The sequence below is a fragment of the Pelobates fuscus genome, chromosome 10 (assembly GCF_036172605.1).
Source record: "Pelobates fuscus isolate aPelFus1 chromosome 10, aPelFus1.pri, whole genome shotgun sequence".
Lineage (NCBI taxonomy): Eukaryota > Metazoa > Chordata > Amphibia > Anura > Pelobatidae > Pelobates > Pelobates fuscus.
The window spans coordinates 108,757,003-108,768,779 of NC_086326.1; the positions used below are offsets into that span (position 1 = coordinate 108,757,003).

The following is an 11,777-nucleotide window of genomic DNA, read 5'->3' on the forward strand; positions in this document are numbered from 1 at the left end:
GGGTGGATGCAATTTGGATATTCCCCTGCAGTAGTGAGGGTGGTAGAGACAAAGTATATATCTGAAAACAGGTATTAATATATATAATACGGTATATAGTATAGTCTATATTTAGTCTGCTGACCACCCAAAACTAACATGTGTAGAGGGCTTGGTACATATCCCGGCTGTTGAACGTGTCAGTTCCTTTCTATAGGCTCTACATTAAATTAGAATAGTGGAGGACAAAATACACACAATCTCTATATAATCGTAAATGGTCCGTCCGAATTACGGTTAATTAAATGGAGTCTGTAGTAGGTTAGGAAAGATTGTACACTAGAAAGTGTCACTCAATATGTTCAGTATCGTGGTAGTGCATGCGAAACTGTTCAGTCAGTAAGGGCAGAAGTCAGTATCCATTAAAGGACCACTCTAGTGCCAGGAAAACATACTCGTTTTCCTGGCACTAGAGTGCCCTGAGGGTGCCCCCACCCTCAGGGACCCACTCCCGCCGGGCTCTGGGGGGAGGAAGGGGTTAAACTTACCTCTTTCTCCAGCGCCGGGCGGGGAGCTCTACTCCTCCTCCTCTTCTTCCTCGCGACGTCATCGGCTGAATGCGCATGCGCGGCAGGAGCCGCGCTCGCATTCAGACGGTCGCATAGGAAAGCATTCATAATGCTTTCCTATGGACGCTTGCGTGCTCTCACTGTGATTTTCACAGTGAGAAGCACGCAAGCGCCTCTAGCGGCTGTCAGTGAGACAGCCACTAGAGGCTCTGGAGGCTGGCTTAACCCTCAGAATAAACATAGCAGTTTCTCTGAAACTGTTATGTTTATAAAAAAAAGGGTAAAAGCTAGCTGGACCTGGCACCCAGACCACTTCATTAAGCTGAAGTGGTCTGGGTGCCTAGAGTGGTCCTTTAATCTATACGCAACTTTAGTGGATAGAGGATAGGGTCGTTTTAACCAGGTGTTGCCAGGTAAACAATGTCTCTGAGTCATAGTCTAGTATCCTACAGAGAATAGGGGTAACCTCATCCCGACCAATCTTTATAATTGATTTAGTCAGGATGTAGTTTATTGTACCCTGCTAGGCAGCTGATGGTACAAGAAATATCTGTGGAACTTGTACGTAGCACACCTGTATAGAGAGTCTCCCCAGGAGGTCAACACACAATACCGGATACAAGTGTGTGAATCAACCGGTCCAGTTGCTGTATCTGCTTAATAGAGCTTAGATAGGACTGTTACTCTAAGGTAGCCTGCCAATATATAATACAGGAAACTGAGAGTGTAGATCGGCCGGTCTAGTCCCTAAATGCACTTATTAGAGCTTAGTTTAACTGCAAAATCACGGTAGCCCTCCATACTCTAGTGCAGGAGGGTAGTCCAGCTGACCACAATAGTATCACACTTAGATCTGACTCCTAAGAATATTAAGTAGGTAAACTGCTGCTTCACGGCAGCCTAGCGTAATGTCTGTCCCAAATGCTACCTAGCTGACTCAAGAGATTCAAATTAAATAATAGACTTCCCCCATAATCGAGTAGAGCCTAGAGCATCCCCCAGTATTAAAATAAAGTACGGCAAAAAACGCTCGACGCGCGTTTCGGCGTGCTCACACGCCTTTGTCAAGAGCTACTGGCACAGCTGAGGAGAGGTGAATATGAACCGAGGGGAGTCCCGCCCCTCTTGCTAAGTCTTCCAATCAGCTCGATTGCGGACTAGCCGGGGGCGGGGTTAGACCTCGAAGCACCTCCTCAGTACTCGTAGGTTCATTAGTTGTAGGGTCACGTGTCTACAGCGCATTGGTCGCCATGGTGACGTGACTCGCATCATGATGTGCGCGCGCGGTATCTAGTAGCTGCACACAGTCCTAAGTTTGGAACTCCAGTGCCGATATTCAGTCTCCATTAGACATTAAATTTTCAAAGTGGCTACACTGACTACCAGTAGTGATTGGAATTGTTATATAGATTGGTCCACTTATTTAGTTGGAAGGTCTGAACTGGAATTATATCGGTCTAGATAGGGGAGTTAGATCGTTATATCAATACCCAAATGGATTCATCTAGGGCTTCCCTGTAGAGAATCATTCACTGTAGTGGGTCACTGATTCATATAGGTGTAACTTTGAACTGCTGCTCATCATTATTATTGTGTCCTATGAGTAGGATAGGTTTCAAAATCAAGATAATTCATTAAATACCCCACTGACTGCTTCCGTTAGCTCCTTAGTTCCTCTGAGCTAACGGAAGTGGCAGGTGCAAACCTCAGACAAGTGTCCAGACCTCAGATCAGTATGCTGCTCGTGTGCATGTGTACAAAGAGGACTTTCAGAGGCTTCCCAATGAGAAGCCTCTGCTTGGATATTTCCCCGTGATGCGACTGAAAGTCTCTTCCGGAGAAAAAGAGGAGGGCTTGCAAAGGCTGTGGTTCATAAGGAACTGCAGCTTTTGTTAAATGCTAAAAGGTATACCCCCAATTCATACATGCATTAAAATGCATGCATGTATTTATTGGGGGTGCATCTACCAAACAGTGATTTAAATTTTATTTTTTATATGGACAGTTCATTTAATCATTTGAAAAACAATTCTAATAGAATGGAATATTTCTGATTTTTATTTAAATTTAATAAATTGCGGTATATATGGCTTAGAAGGAGCTTGGAGTCCAGTCTCTACTTAGAGACTATGGGTCCTCCAGTTATGACCCAAACGGGACTCTGCAGATACTATGCCTATGACACCAATATGCCAAGTGGTCATTTGAGTGTTATTGCTGCAGTGCAGTTTATAGTTATGTACTAAAATCTGTTTGTGTTTCAAATTTGTGGAGTTGTTTGTTTGTAATTGTATTCAGTACAGCCTGCCATGTTGCTTTAGTTAGTGCTGCTCAGACACTCTGGCACCAGGAGTGGGTGGTGTGGGTGTAATTTAACTGAATGTGTTATTTTTATGGGTTGCTACCCCAAGTCCCAACAGTATGTTTGGTTGATATGATTTCCCTTCACTTGTGGTTTTATAACTGAAGTCCACTCCAATTATTTTTCCAATGTTTTGTCTGGAGTTTGGAGTCACCCTCAAGTGACTGGCTGAGGGTTTTGGGAAAAGAAAGGAGATAGCAAAAGACCTCCTGGGGGTTAATTCATAGAACCCTCGCAGACAGGAAGAAGGGACAAATGCTGAAGCGAGTTCAAGTCTGGTCCCCTGTTATAACTTCATGTATCCATTATCAATATCAATTATATAAAACTTTAAAAATAATACAAATTATGTATGATAATGTCCAATAATAGAAAATTAAGCTGTAATTTTTAGGTACATGGAAATAATGGAAAATAGAATCCATAAAGATATAAATTGCAGGTAGATCCTCCAACCACAATCATCATCATGCCCTTTATACCATGTGCTCTCCATCAGTACAAATGACATATCCCCTAATACCTCCATTCCCCACCACTCTCATTTCCCCCATATGCATTCCTCCCTTCTCATGGTCTCCACATATACCCCTCATTGCACACTCATCATCATATACTCAATGTAAATTTTTGCCTCAATGCATAATCATTGCCGTATTCTTCATGCACATCCCACCATATGCAACTCATCAACATGCATGGCAACTCCATGTGCATGATATCGAGTACTGCAAAATCATGGCACCATCCACTTGTCTTAAATAAAAAAATATAGAAAAAAAATGTCCGAAATGTTTTTTACAGTAACGTGTACTGAGCAGACATGAAGAAATTGACAAAAAAAAGTGAACAGAAAATAATGTCAGCTTCCACCCAGTTGCTTCTCTTTAATGATTTGTTTTTCATAAAAGCAGCCAGTGAGTCAGTGGGTGACAGTGTGTGTGCTCTACAGATCTGATCTGATATGGATTTTTATAGCATTATGTGCTATTACAATGGGCTACATACAACCTCATAAACACCTGCATGAAATCTATGGAAAGACAAGGACTGACTGAGAGTTCCAAGCCAATTCATTGACTCTAAAGTCATTATAGTATAGAAACATAGAATGTGACGGCAGATAAGAACCATATGGCCCATCTAGACTGCCCAATTTTCTAAATACTTTCTTTAGTCCCTGGCCTTATCTTATAGTTAGGATAGCCTTATGCCTATCCCACTCATGCTTAAACTCCGACTGTGTTAACCTCTACCACTTCAGCTGGAAGGCTGTTCTATGCGTCCACTACCCTCTCAGTGAAGTAATACTTCCTGATATTATTTTTAAACATTTGCCCCTCTAATTTAAGACTATGTCCTCTAGTTGTGGTAGTTTTTCTTCTTTTAAATATAGTCTCCTCCTTTACTGTGTTGATTCCCTTTATGTATTTAAATGTTTCTATCATATGCTCCCTGTCTCGTCTTTCCTCCAAGCTATACATGTTTAGTTCCTTTAACCTTTCCTTGTAAGTTTTATCCTGCAATTCATGAACCAGTTTAGTAGCCCTTCTCTTACTCTCTCTAAAGTATCAATATCCTACTGGAGATACGGTCTCCAGTACTGCGTACAATACTCCAAGTGAGGTCTCACCAGTGTTCTGTACAATGGCATGAGCACTTCCCTCTTTCTACTGCTAATACCTCTCCCTATACAACCAAGCATTCTGCTAGCATTTCCTGCTGCTCTATTACATTGTCTGCCTACCTTTAAGTCATCGGAAATAATTACCCCTAAATTCCTTTCCTCAGATGTAGAGGTTAGGACTCTATCAAATATTCTGTACTCTGCCCTTGGGTTTTTACGTCCAAGATGCATTATCTTGCACTTATCCACGTTAAATGTCAGTTGCCACAACGCTGATCATTTTTCTAGTTTACCTAAATCATTTGCCATTTGGCGTATCCCTCCTGGAACATCAACCCTGTTACATATCTTAGTATCATCAGCAAAAAGACATAACTTACTTTAGCTAAATAAAGCTGTTTTAGTGTATAGATCATTCCCCTGCAATTTCACTGCTCAATTCACTGTCATTTAGGAGTTAAATCACTATGTGTTTATGCGGCCCTAGCCACACCTCCCCTGGCTATGATTGACAGAGCCTGCATGAAAAAAAACCTGGTTTCACGTTCAAACAGATGTAATTTACCTTAAATAATTGTATCTCAATCTCTAAATTGAACTTTAATCACATACAGGAGGCTTTTGCAGGGTCTAGCAAGCTATTAACATAGCAGGGGATAAGAAAATCTTAATTAAACAGAACTTGCAATAAAGAGAGCCTAAATAGGGCTCTCTTTACAGGAAGTGTTTATGGAAGGCTGTGCAAGTCACATGCAGGGAGGTGTGACTAGGGTTCATAAACAAAGGGATTTAACTCCTAAATGGCAGAGGATTGGGCAGTGAGGCTGCAGGGGCATGCTCTATACACCAAAACTGCTTCATTAAGCTAAAGTTGTTCAGGTGACTATAGTGTCCCTTTACCATCAAGACCTTCTGCAATATCACTAATATTAAAGAGAATGGGTCCAAGTACAGATCCCTGAGGTACCCCACTGGTGACAAGCCCATGCTTCGAATATACTCCATTAACTATATGTCACTCAGCCACTGCCTTACTCATTCAACAATATTGGAATCTAAACTTAAAGATTACAGTTAATTGATAAGCCTTCTATGTGCAACAGTGTCAAAAGCCTTACTGAAATCTAGGTAAGCAATGTCTACTGCACCACCCTGATCTATTATATATAATCTAGAGATGAACAACAAAAGAAAGGCTTGAAAAATGACGACCTTCTTTTTAGCATAAAATATGCATATTTTACTTTTTTTTTTAAATTACCTCTATGACAAGGAGTATCCAGTCAAGATAGGACTTTTGTATTTAGCTGTTTTTATATGCCAGATATCTTTAGTTTTAGCACTCTTGCTCTCTATGTTATTCATTCTGGAGTACCAACTTTTGCTGAATACTGCCACCAGAATATTTTCCTTTTCTGATATGTATTATGAATTTTGAAAAGCAGACAAAATAGTAAGTTTTCTGTAATACAGTAATTTTGTAGTAGCATGCTTTATGCGAGTCCTGGATCATTTTATACTGTTTCTATGCGAATGTGTTTTGTAATAAATACAGCTTATTTGCCATGTGTCTATTCAACCTCTGATGTAAAGAGAGGAGGATTTTCCCATTCACACAAAGGACAACGTAGCAATAATAATGCAGCTATATAATTTTATATTGGACATTTTTGAAATAGTTTGTAATACTTTGTAATAGTTTTAACCTTACCCTAATTGGGCTATCAGACAGTATTTCCACACATGACAGAAATAATTTTACAATGTACAATCTAACACTGGGGGTAGCTTTGTAGGAGTACTTAATGTTAATACCCCGATAATAATAATAATAATAATAATAATAATAATAATAATAATAGTATACCAATATTAGAGTATATTTTTTCTGTTTCAAAAAAACAGGACATTAAAGTTTGATTTTTTTTATTTTAATTTTTTTGCTATTTCAGGTCAATTAGAAATTGAATACATGGTAGTATTTATATATATATATATATATATATATATATATATATATATATATATATATATATATATATATATATATATATATTCTGTGAAGTCACAACAGTTTCTGTTGCAGCTGAAACTCAATATAACATAAAATATTTACTGAATTCTCAACAACCCTTTGCACACTGCCTCCCCTTTCATGCTCTTGTTTTTTTCCCTAGCCAAACCGTTCCCTCCCCAATCTATCCCATTCTCAAATGCCTCTGCTCAAGCTTTACAGCCTTTCTATAACCCCAGCACAACTCTACTTTTAGCCCCTCTTTCACAACTCACAAATGTTGGCAGTATTCGGGGAAAATGTGGAAGTTGTGAAAGAGGAGGCAATGGAAAGTCGGGAGACTGGGGAGGGTTCTCTCAGACCGAATATATTTCTCCTCTAGCCCGATCCGCTCTCACTACAGAATAGTATCCACTCTACGCCATCATTCTATTCTGACTTCGCTTACTTTCTATGTTTACAACGGATCGCATTTTTAGCTCGAACTTCCCCATCTCTGGGTATCCAAGATTCATCTGCCCGCTCTTCTAGCTTTCTGTGTAGTTCTATCAAATCCTTAGGGCTAATTATCGCTCCCCCTCTAAGTCTGTCTTTCTAAAATTTCAACACATCCCCTATTTCTCACGAAATCGGCACGTTTCTAAACTAAACTAAACACGCATTCATTCTCCCTTCATTATTTTATCTTCTCACTTCGCCAGTCTCTCACACTTTTAAATATCTCACTTACCTCGCAGGGTTGACTTGCACTCTTCTCGCATCCTTGTCTCTGATGTGGCTTGCGAGTGAGGGAATGAGAGAGGGAGGAGGTGATAGCACCGGAGAGATGAGGGAGGAGGCAGCATTAGATCTGTCTTTGCCAGTACAGCATCATTGTACCTACGGTGATCATATATGCAGAACCAAAATGATATATATATAAATATAAAAGATCAATTTAAAAAACTTTTTTTTATTTTTTTTATAAACAGAGACTGCAATACTTAAACCTACTTTCTTCTCCTGCAACTTGAATTATATGACTAGATACCCAGCATTACTTTCTAGGACATATAGACTTTTAAGAATTGTAGGTTTAAATACAGGGTGTATCCTAGCATTATTTCTAAATCTAGTGTTATTCACAGAGTTGTTCACTAAACAACTGATTTTGTCCAGATGTACAAAAGTCACTGAAAATGACCAAATTCCAATTCAATGGTAATTCTCATGTTTACTACAGCCAAATACAGTTGGAGTTTGGTAGCTTCTGGTGAATCTGCCGCAAGCACCTCAATGCATTCGGTGTCCAGATTACAATCCGTGTTTTCGCATCCGAATCCTATACAATGTATAAAACTCGGAAGATTTATAAAGCACCGATATTAAAGGGGGATTTAACTGTTCAAATAAAAATAGATACATTATTGTTTAGTAGATATACCCACATTGAACACATGCATGCATTTAATTATGCAATTTTGCATTGGGGTATATCTAAAAATAGTTTGCAAAAGCTGCAGATCACTTCCTGCAGCCTTCACAAGCAGCCTTGCAAGCCCTCCACGTCTTCCCCAGTCCATACTTCCTGTAGCTCACTGCCTATTTATAGACTTCCCAATGCAGCTTAACCCCTTAAGGACACATGACGTGTGTGACACGTCATGATTCCCTTTTATTCCAGAAGTTTGGTCCTTAAGGGGTTAAAAGGTAGTCTCTGCAAGACAGGTTCTCCGAACAATTGCCTGCCTCTTGAGTTTAGCTCCAGTGAACTAAACTACCAAGAAATAACAGGACCGGTTATCTGATTGCTAGTCAGGAGGTTGCATCAAGGTTCATTTGAAATTGGCACTTTTTGTAAAATTAAAAGAAGAGAACACACTCTGCCAGTGGCGTAGTGTAGCAAGGAGGGGGGGCAGTCCACCCCGGGCGATACTTTTTTGGGGGGGGCAAGGCCTCTGCTCACTCCCATACTCTCTCCCACCTTCTGAGTGAGACCTTGCAGCGATCCTGCTCTGCTTCCCAGGTCTCCTCCATATGGTGCAGTGAGTGAGGGAAAGAGGCGGGGCCGGAGGCATGGGAAATGCAATCGCTTCCTGTGCCTCCTGTCCTGCCCTGCGGAGTGAAGAGGAAGAGATGCCTGGCAGAGACACAAGGAAGGTTCTTCCCTGCACAGCCCACTTCCCTGCACCCTCACATCCCTCCTCTGTCCATATCCACTCTCCCCCTGCCTCACTTCCAGTCCCCTTCCCTCACCGGCACAGATCCCCTCTCTCCCTGCACAGGGAGTGTACTCAACGCCTCTAGCCCAACAAAACAACCTTTTCAAGCTTTTTTAACATACACCCAATAAATACATGCATGACAAATTCATGGATGTAATTCATTGGGGGCATATCTACTAAATGATGATTTTATGGGGGGTGGGGGCATTTGGGCAGAGTGTTCCTTTAAATAATTATTTTTACTGAAGCGCTTCAATATATATATATTTTTTTTCTTTTTTTTTTTTTTGTATGCAGGTAGTTACAACAGTGCCTGTGTCGCCACAATAGCATTGACAGGCTTGATTTTCATAGACATTCGATATCAATATTGTGACAAGTTGGGTATGCATACATTTTTTTTTTTAGGCGATCAGTGTTAAACAATAGCGTCATACAAAGTTATGGTAAAAGAGGCAGCTCATTTAGCTTTTAGATATAACAGGTTTGGTGTACATTGATAAAACATTATAACTGAGCTATTACATGCTTATTGAAGTAGGAATGCTACAAGTAGTAGGTTACAGGCTTACATAAATTTGAGTCGGGTGCAAGTTTCGTCACATTGCTTAGGGTTGACCACCAGGGGGCAGCGAGTCACTGGGCTAGCTAGGTTTAGTTGTCATGCAAGGTTCAGGCAATTTAGATAATATCTATGCAGAGTAGCAGTAGTACTAAATATTGCATTTACAACAAGGAAAATAATTAGAGGGGTATGCCAGACTCAATAATGAACAGTGCTCTGCTAGAATGATAGTTACATGCATATATTGATATATATTCAGCCGCTTAGCCACTCTTGCTGCTGCGCTGGTTCGGCTGGCATCCTGGGCATCGTCAAGTCCTTTATAATTTCCCGCTTGGTGCTTGATTGCTTTGGGACTTGCTAGCCATGGTCGTGCTTGCGTTTGTGCTTCTTCCAGCCTCAGCTTTGGGTGCAGAGCGCTGCCTGTGTGCTGTGTCCGCTGCTTTGTGTGGGCAGAGTGAGAGTCCAGCTAGAGACCCCTTGGGGCTACTGGGAGTGCGTGTAGTCGTAGCTTCCGATTGATATTTATTCTCCTGTGTGCCTGCATCTTTGCCTGAAGAGGAATTCCCAGGGAGGTCGTTAGCCCGGATGGCACTAGGTGGGCTTGGTGAGGAAGCCGCAGCAGTTCTTCGCCACGAGGTAGTAGACTCGTTAGTGCGCTGCTTGTGGTTATGCCGTTTAGCTGGGGGTCGGCCATCTTGGTGCGCGCCATCCGTTTCATAGTGCGCGATCAGAGTAGAGATTTAGCTGTGTGCGGTGGTGGTCACCCGTGGGGACCGGGATGACCCCCCCGGCCCAGAGGGGGGGGGAGGGTGGCAGACCTCCGGCCAGAGAACTGGGTGAGCGGCCGTCCCACCCGAGCTCAAGCCCGTAGGCCTCAGGCCTCGATCGGGTGACTTTGAAGCCGTTGGGGGTCCTGTCGGGTACCCCTCGAATCGCCATCGCCTGGGTGATGTCGTGCTTGCTTTTTCGGGCTGGTGTGTGCCCATGGCCCGCAGTTTGCGCCGATTTACCAGCTCCGAGGCAGGAGCTCAGACAAAGCGTGTCTGATCCGGCCGGCGGCCAGGCCCCGCCCCCGCGCTTCAATATATTTAACTTTTTAATGGTGTGAAAGGAAACACGCTTATGCAGTGTGTGGGAACATTAATAATAATATTTATGAATGGGGTGTACGTGCCATTATGGACCCGCAAATATGTGGTATTGTTCCCACATCGGTGTCCCTAACCCCCTTGTTTCTCCTCCTTAACATTAAGTAATCCTACCCTCCTCACCATAATAATAGTTAGGCTAGCCATTAAAACTAACACCTGTAAAGTAAAAAAATATCCTTGCAATCAGAAGTCTCCTTTCTTCTGAGTCTTCTTTTCTTCACTCCCCCAAAAATGTCCAAATTAAAATCCACAATTCTCAACGCAACTAAAAAAAATAATTAATGGACGTGGTGGAAGATGGGCGCATTAGTTTTTAGCTCTGCACCACGAGCTAGGCGAACACGAAGAATTGTGGGTTTCCTGCGAGACAAACCTAATTATTTTCAGGATGTCTCAACCCAAAACCCGTCGGCACCAAGACAAGCCAGAAAAACAGATTTTTTTTCGCTCAAAAGAAGGTGGCAGCCCTAGCGAGACAATCCGCGACCGAGGATGTCCAAGATGGCGCCGACCTATCTGGAGAATTACTCACAACCGCTCTCCTGAAGCAAGCTCTGGACGAGCAGTCCCAAAGGCTAATCTCTATTTGGCAATGCAGTGTTGCGGAATTAAAACGTGACCTGCAGGACATTGGGTCCCGCACAACGCACATGGAGGCCAAAGTGGAAGATCTGGTAGAGGCGCACAACACGTCCACAGAGCAGATCAAATCCCTCACTGACCAACTGCAACGGTGTGAGGCAAAAATTATGGATCTTAAGGACAGATCCAGGAGGAGTAATATCAGGCTGAGGGGTATACCAGAGACGGTTGTCCCTGCGGACCTAGCCAGTCATGTACACAGGTTTTTCAAGCTCCTGGTCCCTGAGATCCCCGTGGACATGTTATTATTGGATCGCCTGCACAGGGTTCCCAAGCCCCAACAAATCGCTGCGTCTTTGCCAAGGGATGTGCTGCTAAAGGCGCATTATTTCCATGTAAAAGATTTAAGCAGAATGGTGAAAGACCTTCCTGAGGAATACTCCAGCATCAAAATGTTTTCGGATCTCTCCGCAGCCATGTTGAGACAACGAAAGGCCTTTCAGAAGGTGACAGAAACATTCCGCACCAACCGTGTTGTATACCGCTGGGGCTTCCCTACCCGCCTGATTGTGTCCAGAAACGGGACTACAACAGTCATCCACACCGTGGACGAAGGTGTGAACATCCTGCACCAGTGGAACATGCCCATAATGAATGAGGAACGTGCCCCGAAACCACCACGAAGGGTGGATAAAGACTCGCACACCGCTGGCTGACAACC

The 11,777-nt window shown here is 42.5% G+C and overlaps 1 protein-coding gene across 1 annotated transcript in view; it reads right to left on the minus strand.

Moving 5' to 3' along the window:
* Positions 1-7,343, minus strand: part of RTN4RL2 (reticulon 4 receptor like 2) — a 194,593-nt gene extending 187,250 nt beyond the window's left edge. The window contains exon 1 of the mRNA XM_063434834.1: positions 7,282-7,343. Coding sequence (XP_063290904.1) covers positions 7,282-7,312 — 31 coding nt within the window. The 5' untranslated portion in view covers positions 7,313-7,343. The remainder of the gene's footprint in view (positions 1-7,281) is intronic.
* Positions 7,344-11,777: the final 4,434 nt, after the last annotated feature.